Raw genomic sequence first — 15,298 nt, 5'->3', positions numbered from 1 at the left:
ATCAGGTGATGAAGGACGCTTGTGTTGCACCCGAAACGTCGTGATTTACTTTATTTTATACCTACGTGACTTTACCGAAAGACCCAAAGAGTATGGATTCCTGCAGTCACGAAAGCTTCAAATCAAGATTGATCATTCTCTTGTTGAGGTAGCTGTCGTATGAAATCAATTAGTCACGCCCGGTACATGAGCAGTCTTGTTTTTGTCATTTGCATCATGAAACACAACTCAAGAAAACTCACTCACACGCAGTCTCGCCTCCTCTTGGGGTAAAACAGATGCAGAGGTTATCATGGCCACACATGGAATATTTCTACGGGATTTTCCAAAGCTTTTCACCAACATAAATCCCAGTGCTGCACTGTTCAGATAACACAAATATATAAAAAAAGAACACAGAACAACATTTGTTTGTCCTTAATTTATTTTAATACCCAACGCGCTGCGTGATGAGCTGGAAGAGTTACTCATACACGGAAGATTCTCGACCTCGGACCGACGCTCGATTTGTTCGTTAACGCAAGAGACCCGAACGCGGCGCCAATTTATTACCTCCCCACCCCCATCCCATATCGCTCGCACTTTGTGAATGTCCGGACAATTTGCAAGTTCTCCGATCGTATCGCATCGTCCTACCCCATCGTGTAGAACAGTTAAATAGCGAAATGACGAGAACAATTCTGCTGTGATATCAACAGGCATGAATAAATAAATGAAAATATCCATACGCCGACAGCTTTAACAATTTGTGTAAAAAGTAATCCACGGGTGGTGTTGGGGTTTCCATATTCAGAAGGAATAAACCCACATCGCGCCAAACTTAACAACAAGAGGCAACAAATCGTGGCAATCGTGACCACAGAACGACGCAGCGTTGGGGGGCAGCTCCAAGCCCGCTTGGCACTCGCTTGTCCCGGCACAGGGTCGCCGGCAAACGCGCCGAAGCCGGTATTTCATCGCATAAATAATTTTTTTTGTAAAAAAAAAGAATGCGTCTTCTCTTATGCCTTTAATTTAATACACCTTAACGGCCCTTGTGAGAACCAAGCGACATTTGGTACATTTACATATATTACAAAACAGCATTGAAGTGTTTGCTCGATTGCGAATAAAGTATGCGCACGTGTCATTCCGTCGGTACTGTTAGTTGCTGGGCGGGTATCCCTCCCGCAAGCGACCATCAACGAGGGGGACGCTTAAACGCACCGTCGCCGGTTCTCGCGCCGCGTGCGCGCGGCACGCGTGTGGCGATTGTGCCGCACGCCGAACACACAGCCCGACGAGCCCCAGTCCAGTGCACCGACTACAGGCGGCAGCGGCTGTCCCCCCACCACATTGGGGGGCTCAGCCACCGCCAATGCCCATTCACATTTTAGCACGCGGCGCGCGCCGACAACCGGGACGCCGGCGGCGGCTCGGGCCTCAGGCCTTTTGGCCATTCCCCACCACGACCACCACCGTGGCCCACCTCTTGTGTCATCCCATCAGCTGCAGCTAGGCTTGTCATGTTGTCTGTGGTACGAACAAAATGAAGGACATATTCATGGGAAGAAGAATATCTCACAACACCCCAAGAGGGAGAAAACTACATGTCAGCGAATTGTCTTGAGTTGTGTATTATTATGCAACTGACAAAAACTAAAAAAAAATCGAAAACAAGACTTCTAATGTCCCGGGATGACTAACGACAGCTACCTCGGACAAGAGAATGATCCGAGGAAAATGAAAACAGGTGGCAACCCTAGCTGGGGCATCCAGCGCTCGCTCATCCAGCGAGCGCGTGGGCTAGGAGAGAACTGGCATGGTGACCAAATGGTGGGCAACAAAACTGGAAAGCGGGGTGCGAGGCCTGAGAGACTGCGAGCCGATGGCGAAGAGACACAGCCGGTGAGATCAGAGTTGCCCCCGTGCCAGCTCTCCTCGTCACATTCAAGGCTCACTGCAGATGCCTTCGCGTCAGTGAAAGTAGCCCATTGCACGTAACATTAGACAAGTTATGCTCGAAAGTGGTCACACTCCCCATGTCGGTATAGTAGCACTACTCCGCGGAACCCACTTGCCGACTTGCGTAAAAACCGTGGTCGTCGAACTTTCATCGTAAGGTCACTCCCCACCCCACCCCCCCCACCCCCCGTGACCCTCACTGCCTCCGAGACGACGTCACAGCGCCGACTGCTCTACTCCGCGAGGCTCGCGCACCTTTTTTTGGAAGATAGCGATACTCAAGGACGACATTCGTACGTCCGCAATTTTAAAAAAAAGAACGCGTAAGTACGGCAAACTTGTGGCAAGCGGCAGCCTGCACAAGGTAACCATGTGCAATCAGTTTTAAATGCACCACGAAACGTCATTGCTTATTGCATTCACGATTGATTTTTTGTTTTGCACATTTACACATATCCAATCCCGCATCCTCAAGAAAAATAAACCCTTGTGCATGTTAAACGAGACATCATACGCCCATGTGTGTATTTGGTTGTGCAGATAAAGCCCTTTAAATAGGAGTTTCGTACTGATATTTTAATTTGCTCCCGAAGGTCATTAGCGCAGCCAAAGCTGAGATGAAGTATTTCTGCGATGTGATGCATAGCACCCTTTTTACGCAGACAGTAACAGCTGTGGTAGACATAATGAGGCCACGTGACATAATTTCCCTTGTGCAGCGTCCGTCTCGTGAATGTCTGTTGAGGGAATGAGAATGTTTCATCTCCAAGATCTCTACCCAACACAAACTGTAGTTCCTATATATGTACACACGCATACATAAAACAAATCTTGAACAAAGAGTCGGCTTTTCAAAGGTGACCTGGGAAGCATTTTGCTTTCTCCCCATTAAAGAGAATGCTGACAGACGCAATACCTGTCAAGCAGACTTGCGCATCCATTTGGCAGTTATCTTTGCAATTTACCGAGCCCTGCCTCATCCATTCGAACTGCGTTTGACTCGCGCGGATGAGTCCCAACACCCGCCCTCCTTGCAAAAACACCACGCACGTTTAAGAAGGTTACGACTGTCCAAGGAAGTGCCTTTCGAGCTCGTAAAACATGGGGTGGTCCTTCCGCAAGGCGTTGAGGCGCACCGACAGCGGTACGGTGCCGTCCTTGCTCTGGCCGTCAACGTCCATGTCCAGGAGGGTGGCGGCGATCTCCGCGGGGGGGCGGCGGGGCTGGGGCTGCGGCGGCTGTGGTGGCGGCGGTGGCGGCGGCTCTCTCCGCTCTTCCGCGTCGCTCGCGGCGGGCCACTTGGCGCCCAGCGGCTCCGGCCAGGGGTTGGTGGGCGTGTCGGAGCCGGAGCTCTGGCCGGACGCCGGGTCCAGCATTGTCGTCGTCGAGGAGACGACGCGCCAGGGGTCGTGGTGAGCGAGCGCCGGCGAGGGGCGTGGCCTGGCGGTGAGCGCCAGCGTGCGGGGCCGCTGCGGGGACGAAGGGTGTTCCGCCGGCGGCGGTGGGCTCAGTATCAGCACCGTCGGCGGTTCTGTTGAAGGTTGGGAGACATTCATGAACGTCGTTATTAGTCACGATCGATCCACTGCTGGATGAAGGCCTCTCTCTCCCAAGCGGTGGCCATCTCTCGTCGTCAGCGGAGATAAGAGATTATAGTGAAGAGAGATTGCACGCAGGTTAAAAGCAATCTCCAATCATCCAAGATGTGGTATGTGCTGTCATGATGGACAGTGGGTAACCGAATAAAATAATCAATAGACCAGGCTCCGTTTCACAACACTTTAGTCCATGGTAATGAAAGAAATGGCCAACATTCGCAGAGAAAACCTGTATGCTGATAGTCTAAAACGTTATTATGCTATCAGTGCTCTGGTAACGTAACTGTGTTGACATGAGTTAAAAACATGTGGCACTTAACAGACAATTTTAAGTCTATTTTGTCACTAAAGAAGCACCAAATTGATTATCGGACAGGCCAGAACTCACGGGCCAGCTAAGTACCTACAAGATAAAAGCCGTTCGATGTTTTGGTCGCATCTTCCTATTTTAAGGGATCGTAAAATAACTTTTACCTGGTAGAGCTTGGCAGGAGATGCACACGCCGTTTGACACCGGTTGCTCGAGCGGAACGTCAGTGATGGTGCTGTCAGACGCATTCCGTTGGTGGCCTCTGACCGCCGGCTCAAAGTGCAGGTTGGCGCACAGTGGGTCGGCCGCGGAGCCGGGGGTGACCTGCGACGACACCGGAGACCCCTCCGGCCAGTGGGGCCAGTGCGTTGTGTCCTCGCTGTCCGAGCGCAGCAAGGAGCGCGTCGAGTTGCATATGGAGAGTGACGACGAGGGCGACCCCTGCGGACCGTTGACCCCACCGCCGCCTTCCCGTGGCGACTTCCTCCACTGCACGGACATTCCCGCGCTGCGACGGAACAGCCCCGTGCGCTGGAAAAACGCCGCTCGCTTTCGCTCTTGCTGCTGCCGCCCCCCCCCTCGCTGGTGCTGCTGGGAGGTGGGCGGGATGCGCCCGGCGTGCCGCACGTCCTCGCCGAGGGCCACCACCGACAACACCGCGGCACAACCGAACAGCGCCATTCCACTGCGGTGCTCCCTGCGAGGGACGAGGCGCAGACATTCGCGTGGTCAGTGGAGGCCAAGTGACCGGCTGTGGAAACTCAAACCCACTTACAACCATCCGTCAAGCAATTCGGAAATGCGATTGTATTTATGAGAGACACGAGGGCGCTCACTTGTCTTTGGAGACCTGGTGGACCGGGGGCAGGACGTCGGGTGGGGTGTGCCGCGGCGTGTGCCGCGGGGTGTGTCGCGGGGTGTCGTGTGGGGTGGCACTGCCCGAGGAATCGCACGTGGCCCCGGGAACGCCGTCGTCGTCGTCGTCTGCAGTGGCGGCGGCGACCGCGGTTTTCTCGAGTTCGTCATCACTCGTGGACTCATCGCTCGTGCCGCCGTGGCGCGAGGAGAGGTTGAGGCAGGAGAGGTTCGGGCGCCGGATGATCTGCTTTGTCCTCCTGACGCTCCGATCACCTGCCGGAGAAATGTAAGCTCAAATGTAACAATGACAATAGCACGTGTAACGCTACGACTAGGTGGTGATTGCGATAATGTTGGTAGCAGTTGTGGTGAGCGCAGTGATCGTGCCATGTGAAAAGATGGAAATAATAACGCCCTTTCACCCAGGAAAGCCTCACAGAGTCTCAATCCACATGAAGCACGCAAGTAGACTAGGAATAACACAAATGCATCAACATAGTTCAACAACCTACTTGCAGTACTGCCTTCTAAAGACCACCGCACAGCCCTGCAGATGTGTGCCACATGCACGTGATGTTGTCCGCGAGATTCAAACAACCCCGTCGCCAAAGCGTCGGTCCAGGAACTCGTGCGCTAACGCATCCGTTTTTGTACGCACTCGTTACTTACAGCTATCCAGCTCCCACCCAGAAGCCATGTGTAAAGACGACTTCGACGCACTTGTCTTGAGATGGTTTCTTTATTAACGAACCCGCACAAAGCCAGGGAAACCTGTACTCCCAACTGTGTCAAACACAACTACACTTGCTTTCGTGGCTCAAGAGCACCCTCTGCAGGGATCGGTAAGGGACATCCATTGGTGTGAAACACTTGGAGGGGGGTGGGGGGGTGCTGCCATCCATGCGTCTCGTGCAAAGGTTGGAAACCGATTTTTTTAAATTAACATCTGTGAAGTCACGTGAGCAATGCGCTGTGACATTGCAACGTGCCGCATGGCGCAACGTAGATCGGTGTCCAATCTAAACACGTGTGCCTGGATAGTGTTGGGCTGGGCGTGCACAGACATGTTTTCATTGGGCTTGCCGGGTTACATGGTCTGAAGTATTGGGTAAGTGCAGCGAACATCCATCGTCGTACTGTACTCCTACATTTCGATTTAAAGCTTTCGTGACTGCAGGGATTCATCTTCTTGGTTCTTTCGGTAAAGTCACGTAGAAGGGAAATAATAAAATAATAAAAATTACACGTAATAAAATACAATTCTCACGACGTTTCGGCCACAACATTCAGACGCTGTCTTTCCGACAGACCTGTTCTTCACCTGAGGACGGCTGCTCGCGTTGTGGCCGAAACGTCGTGAGAATTGTATTTTATGATGTTGAATTTTTATCATTTTATTATTTCCCTTCTACGTGACTTTACCGAAAGAAGCAAGAAGATGTACTTCTACATTTACGCTCCCCGCCTTCATCAACCCGCACTGATCAGCGTGGAAAAACACGACCAAAAAAGCACGACCTCGCGCAGGCGTGAGGTGGCAAACTCATCCAGAAGTGGACTGACGAAAGGGCTCTACAGGCAAGTGTATAATGATGGGGGCTTCGTAGTGAGAACTCACCCGTTTCGCGAGAGCCGCTGGGGGTTGCGGGCGAAGATTGGACTCCTCGCAGCAGCTGCCGGGGATTTCGGAGTTCTCCTGGGCTCACCTTGATCCCATTCGCCACAGGCTTGAGTCTGCTGAAACGGCGATGGCACAGGTAGCGGACGCACACGGTTAAACATTACACAAGTGGCATCACAGGTGGAATAATCCTCTGCAGTATAATGTGCCAGGGCGTTAGGCCGAACCTGTCGTCACTTTCGCTCTCCTCCGTCTGTAGCACCCCATCAGGAGATTCTCTCCCAATCTCGTCTATCCTGCTTGGGGAACAAAACATTTAAAACGATTAAACGTTGAACAAATCGGAAAACACGATTTAACACGATTTTTGTCCCTGGGTAGTAAGTGTTATTTCTTTAATTGATTAAGCCTCAAACGTATAGAAAATGGCTATTTATTCCCCACAAACTTTGCTTTTGTGACCAGGACTTTGTGTGAAGGAATGACACAAATGCACACCACGTTTTCTCATTGAAAATAGGTCAATTGTGAACTCGTCACAAAAGCAAAGTTTGTGGGGAATAATAACCATTTTCTGTACTTTTGAGGCATAAGCAATTAGGAAATAATATTTACTACCCAGGAACAAATCATCTGTTGTGGATGGTTTAACAACGGTCACACTATCCAGATAGTATTTGTTATTATTAAATACTGTTCCCCAATTATATCCTGATTGCGCTGTTGACGTCACATCACGAGACAGAGAACACAATTAAATCTCTCAATGCAACCCATGGGGTTAGAGACCTGCCTCGAGAAGCAAAGATCAGAGAGCTAGATCCGAGATCCCTTCGAGTGACATCTCTTCCATACAAGTAGGGCACAGCCTATTTTCCAATCCTCTCTGTCACGTGATATCGAAACTGATATTTTTAATCTATTATTTGGTGCACACGCACGCATAAACAATAAAGAACGCAACACGTGCTTCAAAAAAACGCTGCCACAAAAGGTAAAACCACAAGCCTCGGGACAATGGGCCTTCCCCCACCGCACACGTATTGTGGGTAAGAGCCATTCGCCCAAGGTGTCGCCTGTTGTGTATTTTTAAATCCTTTATATTAAGTTCACTTGCTTGCTTGCTTGCGTGCTTACGACCGTGCAAATCTTTCGGTCGTTTTTTAACCCACTTCCCGTGATCCAATCGAGCTGACATTTTGCACACTGACTCGTTGTGCGTGACAATTTATTTTCGTGAAAAAAATATTCAAAAATTTTCCACTTTTTAGGAATTTTTTTTTTTCATATTTAATTTAAAATACCAATGTGATAAAAATGAAACTCTTACTCAAGAAAAACAGAAATGAAAAATAAAATAAAACCGATGCCACGCATATAAAGGATTTATAGTGAAAAACTTTGTTTTTACGGGTTAATTTTTCTTTTTGCAAGCCAGGCGATAGTGGGGCACGCCGGTAATCCAGCACTGTGGAGGCGAGAGTTGGTGATCGTATAAATGTTGTGAAACTCCCTTCCCGTGGACGTTGAATATGTGCCATGCCCTAGCTCGCCAGGAGAAGGCGGTACACAGCTGGAATTTATAAAAATGAAGTGCAAAAACAATTTGAATGAGGTTTGTTTGTGTGTGTGTGCAGTGACTGAGGACTGGACTAAGGCCGTCAAACTCACTAACGCATGAGAACTTGAACCCAGGATCTTAGTGGTACCAGCTCAACACTGACCTCTGAGCCATTTGGCTACCTCACCAGGTCATCAATCCTGTGAGTGTAAACACAACTGTGGTTTCAACATATGACCCTCCTAACACATTCAGGGCTCCCCATTGCTTGTGACGCTGCTGGAGCACCAGTAGGAAGGGAGAGAGTGGGAGGCTCACGCACCTGTCCTCCAGGCTGCTCCTCTCCCACTGAGGCCCAGAAACGCCTCCCCTCCCTCGCCCCTTCTTGTCCCCGTTCCTGCGATCGTCATCCTTTCTCGGCGAGCCCGCGCTGCGGCCCCACAGCCTCGTACCGCTCGATCCGGCCACTGCAGTCAGTCCGTCATCGCAACCGGTGGGGGCACCACAGAGGGAACAATCTCAGAATCTGAATCTGTATTCATCCTGGAGAAATCCGATGAGTTATGAAGGTCTTTTTCCACAGATGTCCGTTAGGGGCAGGTCAGAAAGTTACGACAACAATGTATAACGTAAAGATGGGAGTGCAAAGTGTGGGAAAGGTAAGAACATCACGAAAAATAAATACGTAAAATGGATAAAGTATATAAGTTCAAATTGCACAAGTACTCAAATTCCCACACTTTGGCAAGGCAACAAAACAACAACAAAAAATAGTCGCAGACCACACCAAGACCAATAAAATTGCACGTTAAAAATCTTACGCATATATGCAAGTGTGTGTGTGTGCGCGTGTGGGTGCAACGTGCGTGCGAGACCCACGGTGGATGGCGCGCAGGCGGGGGATGAGTGCGGGGCTGCCGGGCGGGGTGTCGACGCTTATCCTGCGGTCGGGGGACGCCTGCACCGTGATCTTGTGCTGGAAGTCTGGAGAACGCAGTGGCGCCAATCAAAAAAAAACCGAATCAGAACCACGAATGCAAAAACAACACAATTATATTTATTTCTAGATTTGAAGCTTTCGTGACTGCAAGGAATCATATTCTTAGGTTTTTTCGGTAAAGTCACGTAGGTAAAACATCAAAATTAATGAAAATAAAATAAAACACTGACTTACAGTATCCTGGAGTCTACAAATTGAGTTGCATTTGTGGTGATTGCTACATTGGAGAAACGAAACGTCATGTTTCTGATCGTGTCCGCGAGCACAAGTCAGATCTGAAACACGGCAGAACTGATTCCTCTGCCGTTGCCGATCATTGCTACAACTCGGTGGGCTCTCATGAAATTGTCTTTTCCGAGACAAAGGTTCTCTGCAAACCTCCCGGCTACCATCAAAGGTTTGTACACGAAGCCATACAAATATACAAACACAGACATAATTTCAACCGTGATGATGGGTACAAACTTTGTAATCATTGGAAAGATGTTATCAACCACGCAAAAAAGACTTAATTACACTTTTTTGGACCATCTTATCTGACAGGCACTATTTTACTTTACTTTACCGAGTGTTAACATCCCCAGTTGTTTTTTAACAGTACCCTCTTCATTGTTCAGCCAGCATTGGTATAAACATGGGCATTTTCGTTCTTTTGTCTATCATGTGTATCAGACCTCCCCTCCCCCTCTCTGTCCATTGTGTTGGCGTGTGCAGCAGCAACCGCGTCCAAGCCGTCGTTCAATTTTTTGGCCCCCCCCCTCCCCCTCCCGATGAGTTGTACTAACATTCTGATGAGCCCCCCCCTCTCCTCCCCCCTTCAACTTGCTTATAAGGGATTACATCTTGAATCATTGCCTCACTTGATGCAGCTAATTCAGCTGTGACGGTCCCACCTGATGACGGAGACTTGTGTTGCCTCCGAAACGTCGTGATTTTTTGTTTTATTTTATTTTCATTAATTTTGATGTTTTACCTACGTGACTTTACCGAAAAAACCTAAGAACACAATTATACATTATTGTAATTTTACCAGTTAAGACCCACTGAGCTATACAGCTTTTTCCAAAGTGACCTGGGCACAAATGATAGCTCAACTAAGTGGCTTATCGTGTGGAGATTTATAGCAGCCAAATACTCTAAACGCATGATTCCAAATGTGGAGAGAAAAAACCGGAGGACCCGGAGAAAAATCCACGCGACCACGGGGAGAACATGCAAATTCCAAATATACAGGCATCAGAGTTGGGATTGAACCCACGACCTTCTTTAGACCAGGCGAGGTAGTTAACATCTCTCCACCGTGGCGCACAAGGAAAGAAGCAGATATGGGCACTTCCGTGAATCCACGTTGATAATTCTGATAATTGACAGCCCGATGTCAATCCACTCGTGGGCGAAGGCGTCTCTAAGCCGGGTCGGTTGTGGGAGTTGTTTGATAGTACTTCACCTCGCTGGTCAGTGACATTCGATGTAGGGGGGGGGAGGGCAGGACAGGTTCAGATATCACGTGTCACCGATGTGAGCCTTGGCCAGGAATGGAACTCAGCTGGCCAGGTTCATGCTGCAGTGCACTAACTACCATGCCAACGCTGCACGCCGCCACCACAACACATTCTGCAGTGAGAATCATTGTCAAGTTTCATTTAATTTCGATCATACAGATTTGAAGTTTTCGTGACTGCAAGGAATCATACAGATTTGAAGTTTTCGTAAAGTTACCTACGGGTGACTTGACCGAAAAAAACAAAAAGTTTCGATCATACAGTCAATCTTTTGATTTTGTCAAACCCATTAACATATACTCTTCCTTGATTAGAAGCTTTCGTGACAGCAGAATTTCATACTCTTAGGTTCTTTCGGTAAAGTCACGCAGATAGGAAAATAAATAATAGATCACGACGTTTAGATCGCAAAAACAAGCGATCGTCCTCAGGTGAAAGAGAGAAACATGCCTCCGTGACGAGGCATTATACAGAGGGGCATGGGGGGAGGCCGTAAAGGGGTGAGAGGGTGGGGATAAAATTCTAAATTTATCAATCGTTGGAAGGACTTCATCAACCAGGTAAAGTGTTAACTGTTGTGTTAGCCGACTCTCTGAGTTGCATTACATTTCTAAATGTTGTTAAGTTTGATATCTCAGCTTCCTTGTCACATTTCTTTTCTCTCTCTCACCCAAACCCTCGGGATTTTATCCACACCCTCTCGCCCCTTTACGGCCTCCCCTCCCCCCCCCCCTGTCCCTCTATATAATGCCTCATCACAGAGGCATGTTTCTCTCTTTCACCTGAGGACGATCGCTTGTTGTTGCGACCAAAACGTCGTGATCTATTATTTATTTAGTTTCCTATCTACGTGACTTTATCAAAAGAACCTTGGAGTATATACTCTTCCGTACACTCACCAAGAGAGACGTGGAATATGATTTTGGCCATTTACGCCGCAATTACGCGCGATATTAGTCATCGACGCAGCGGTAACGTAATCACAAAAAAGTAATTTTATTTTTTAGAAAAAAAAACATTTACACTGTGTGCAGATGGGTAGAGAACAGAAGCCTAGGAACAGAAGAGTGGTGTGGCTCAGAGGTGGACCAGTCTGATCATTTTACTGATGTGCGACAGTCAGTTTAACATCCAATCGGTGAAGCATTGTGGATCTAGTCGTGCGGTGGGCAAGGTGCGGTGGCACTCTAGGACGGTACGGTGGGCGCGGCGGGGACCACAAACCTGAGGGGAGGCTGATGCGGTTGCCGTCCTTGCTGAGCTTGAGCCGCGCGCGCGCAAAGTGCCCCTTGCGCTTCTTGACGCACGGCTTGTCCTGGTAGATGTGGTGGATGAGGATGTGCAGCTCTCGCTCCAGCACGTCGATCTCGCGGTCGGCCAGCTCCTGCTCGCGCCTCTTGAGCAGCTCCTCCTGCGACTTCTGCTGCAGCGACGCGCGCATCAGCTCCTCCTCGCGCGTGCGCAGCTCCTGCGCGCAGCGATCAGCGACAGAGGAGGGGTGGTGGTGGGGGGGGGCGCTCCTCCGTTGAGGTGAACTTTTTCAAGTCGCAAATGTACGTTTCTCAACGAAGAAGAACAATAAGAATGCGTACGCAAAGATTCTGCAACGCTTTCCAACGTGCGTTTGTCCTCAGGTATAACAGTGTTTTGGGCCGCACGACGAGATGATGTCGCGAGATGACATCACAAGTGATTACGTCACTGGGAGGGGGGAGGGGATGCGTGCGTTTTAATTTTATCGTTAACACCGGCTGTAGTCTCCAGATTTTGGGCCAACGCTTTGATCAAAACGAACTCGACGGATTCGTCAAGAACCACCAACGTGGACAAATGCGTTGAGCGTTTTTGTTATTTGTTCTCGTGCACCACCGCAAAACGCAGCATCACCAAATAATTTTTTGGATTTTTCATCAATTGCCCGGCGTTCTCCAGGGTAAGTCCCTTCTCTTTTCGTACGGCTGATGTAGATGCAGGGCAACGATTACAATTTCACACTTAGGTGGTCAAACCAGATAACTGCGTCAGTAGCAGCGGAGTGTGTCGCCGTGACGTCTCCTTCGTATCTGTGGATCGGGAATCGCGTCGTTATACGTTGCACGGTCTTGTTCTGCAATGGCCAAGCACTGGAGAGTTTTTTTTATTTTCCATCTGTGCGTCAGGTGTGTCCGCAGCATCTGCCACAGTTTGTGCGTCAACGTGTTGCTCCCACAGAGTCCTCCCCGTGGACGGCTGTCTGGCAGCCAGTGGCGGTGGGCGCCCCACGGCGTACCTTCTCCTTTGCGCGCAGCTCGTCAAACATGTGCTGGATCTCCAGCTTCCAGTCGTCCTGCAGGGAGTGGAAGGACTCCTGCGGGATGTGGAAGATGCCCGACTCCTGCACGGCCACCAGCTCGTCGAGGATGCGTGAGAACGGGGGCCGCGAGTGCGGATCGGGGTCCCAGCACTCTGCGATCGCATCGCAGGGAGGACGGGCGGAGCGCTTATTATTATTTCGTGGGCGGGAACGATGATGCATCGACTCGCACAATACATTTATTTTGATCGATTATTAAGTTCACGATATACATACAGTTGCATGGCTGGGACCATAAATATAACAGTTATACCCGAGCTATGAATGCTTTATTGTTTGCATTGCCTTTTGATGCTTCATAATCAATGTTTTTGGGTTTAGATCGCGTTATTTATAAATGTGTCGTAACCCTCCACCACCCGACACGGCCAATCAGTAAAAAAAGTGTCACGTTGACAAAAGACAAATTCGTTCACTGCTTTAGCCCACCGGTGTGTTGAAGCGTGAAACCACAACATTTACAATTTGAGTACGACGTTTCGCTGGTAATTGCATCCAGCATCATCGGACAATTCGCCAGAATGGTGAGGGGCTCTGCTCTGTCTCCCGTTCTTATATAGAGCAGCAGCAGCAGCAGGGTGACGTCATCATTAACTCATTGATGCTTGTTTGTCTTTTGGTGGTCGCTGGTCTGGTACTGATGAGACAAGGCCAAATCAGTTTCAAAGTCCAAAGCAAACATTATCAAAGCACGTTCGTGTGAATGTTTTACGACAAGCACGCACGTGTGGTCCAAGCAGACTTGTTGATGCCTTGCGACACGTGTCTATTTGGTATCTGAACATCTCAACTCCTGTATTATTTCGAGAAAGGTTAAAGCCTTTTCTTTTTTCATACACAGTGGAGTGAAGTGTGGTTAAATAACCTCCATGACCTGCACGGCAGTGGTGGAAATGGAAATATAGAGTCCTGGTTATAAATTGTATTCATTCCTGCAGCCTGCGTTAACTCCAGTCTCCCCTCTACGGAAACATCATAATTCTGTATAGGAATCGGAAGTGGTCCGAAAACCGCCGGGAAACGTGTTTGGTCTACTGAGAATTGCCGGTAATATATACAGTTGCATATCGGCTCGTTGCGACCACTGCATGTCAATGTAGTTGTGTTGTAGACAATTGGTTCACATCACCACCCCTGCAGTTACTCGAGGTGCTACCATTTGTCGTAAATTATCGGGCCTCCGCACTCCATCCCCCTCTCTCACGCTCGGGCAACTTGTTTTGCATTTGACACGTTTCTCCAGCGGGCAGCCTACACGTGAGGCAGCGGCGCGGATCGCTCAACCCGGGTGGCAGAGGTGGGACAAAGTCATTGTTATGCAAGTCCAAGTCGAGTCGCAAGTCATCAAATTCATGACTCGAGTCTGACTCGAGTCCAAGTCACATGACTCGAGTCCACATCTCATAGGTGGGACAAAGTCATTGTTATGCAAGTCCAAGTCGAGTCGCAAGTCATCAAATTCATGACTCGAGTCTGACTCGAGTCCAAGTCACATGACTCGAGTCCACACCTCTGCCGGGTGGCAATCCGCGTTCCTCGCAACCCTTACCTCGACAGCCGCCGCTGGGACAGCACGGTGACACACACCTAAGCCAGAGGTCGCAACCGGGTACCCGATACCCGTACCCTACCCGATACCCGTACCCGGCCGGGTACGGGTACGGGTACCCGTTTGCGACCCTGGTGCGGCCGGGTACAGGTACGGGTAAGGCCGTGAGTCACTGGTGAGTCACCGTTTGTCACTCATTTCCCAACGTCTTGTCTCTTCTCACGATTCAAGTTCCTAGAATCAACCCACCTGCGCCTGCAACATGGCTTCATCCCAGAGGTCGCAATCGGGTACCCGTACCCATACCCTACCCGATACCCGGCCAGGTACGGGTAGCCGGGTATCGGGTAGGGTACGGGTACCCGTTTGCGACCCTGGTGCGTACGGGTACGGGTAAGGAATCAAAACCCATTTGCGACCTCTGACCTAAGCCCACCGAGGCTGCGTCTGCGCTGCTAGCTCGCGGCTTTCGCTAATGGAATTACCTGCAGGACGTTTGGACATCTCGTCACCGTGGCGCCCACTTGTGCCTCACCATATCCTGGACCCGAGTTCAACGAAAGCGCAGGAGCCACTCGCATTTTAATAACCTCCCCCCCCCACCACCGGGGCACCTCGCGGAGAAAATAAAATCTACAGCAGCAAGCCTTCCCTTCTCCCTGTTGTGCTCTGTACACACAGCCATTCGGCCACCATCTGCAGGGTCCGCATACGTCCAACAGGGGGCAGCATAGGCTCACGCATCCACACGCAGGGACTTCCCCCAAAGTGACGTAGGGGATTGTTTTTCATCTCTATAAAGACCTTAATCTGTATGTCTCAAAAACCTCTAGGGGACTTTCCCGACAAGGTAGAAAGCAGAAATTTGGTACATAATGTAGCTTTTAGGACACATGCAACAGGGAAAATCCGAGAATTGTCATTTTAAGGCCCCCAAATATCGATTTTAAGTGCCCTATTAAGTCATTCAGAAACCGTTCAAAATATAAGATTGAGAGTTTT

The 15,298-nt window shown here is 49.7% G+C and overlaps 1 protein-coding gene across 4 annotated transcripts in view; it reads right to left on the bottom strand.

Moving 5' to 3' along the window:
- Positions 1–2,134: 2,134 nt before the first annotated feature.
- LOC144933457 (mitogen-activated protein kinase kinase kinase 10-like) overlaps positions 2,135–15,298 on the bottom strand; it is a 48,662-nt gene continuing 35,498 nt past the window's right edge. Inside the window, exons 4-12 of one of the 4 annotated variants that reach the window (XM_078858221.1) lie at positions 12,664–12,839; positions 11,619–11,862; positions 8,772–8,876; positions 8,215–8,359; positions 6,559–6,630; positions 6,329–6,447; positions 4,689–4,983; positions 4,017–4,549; positions 2,135–3,475 (exon numbers count right to left, since the gene is read on the bottom strand). In XM_078858221.1, the coding sequence (XP_078714347.1) occupies positions 3,006–3,475; positions 4,017–4,549; positions 4,689–4,983; positions 6,329–6,447; positions 6,559–6,630; positions 8,215–8,359; positions 8,772–8,876; positions 11,619–11,862; positions 12,664–12,839 (2,159 nt within the window). In that variant the 3' untranslated portion in view covers positions 2,135–3,005. The remainder of the gene's footprint in view (positions 3,476–4,016; positions 4,550–4,688; positions 4,984–6,328; positions 6,448–6,558; positions 6,631–8,214; positions 8,360–8,771; positions 8,877–11,618; positions 11,863–12,663; positions 12,840–15,298) is intronic. The other 3 variants (XM_078858222.1, XM_078858223.1, XM_078858224.1) reach the window with 3 other exon arrangements.

The sequence above is a fragment of the Lampetra fluviatilis genome, chromosome 7 (assembly GCF_964198595.1).
Source record: "Lampetra fluviatilis chromosome 7, kcLamFluv1.1, whole genome shotgun sequence".
NCBI lineage: Eukaryota > Metazoa > Chordata > Hyperoartia > Petromyzontiformes > Petromyzontidae > Lampetra > Lampetra fluviatilis.
Note: the sequence above shows the minus strand (reverse complement) of the source record. Positions and strands in the feature narration are given on the sequence as shown.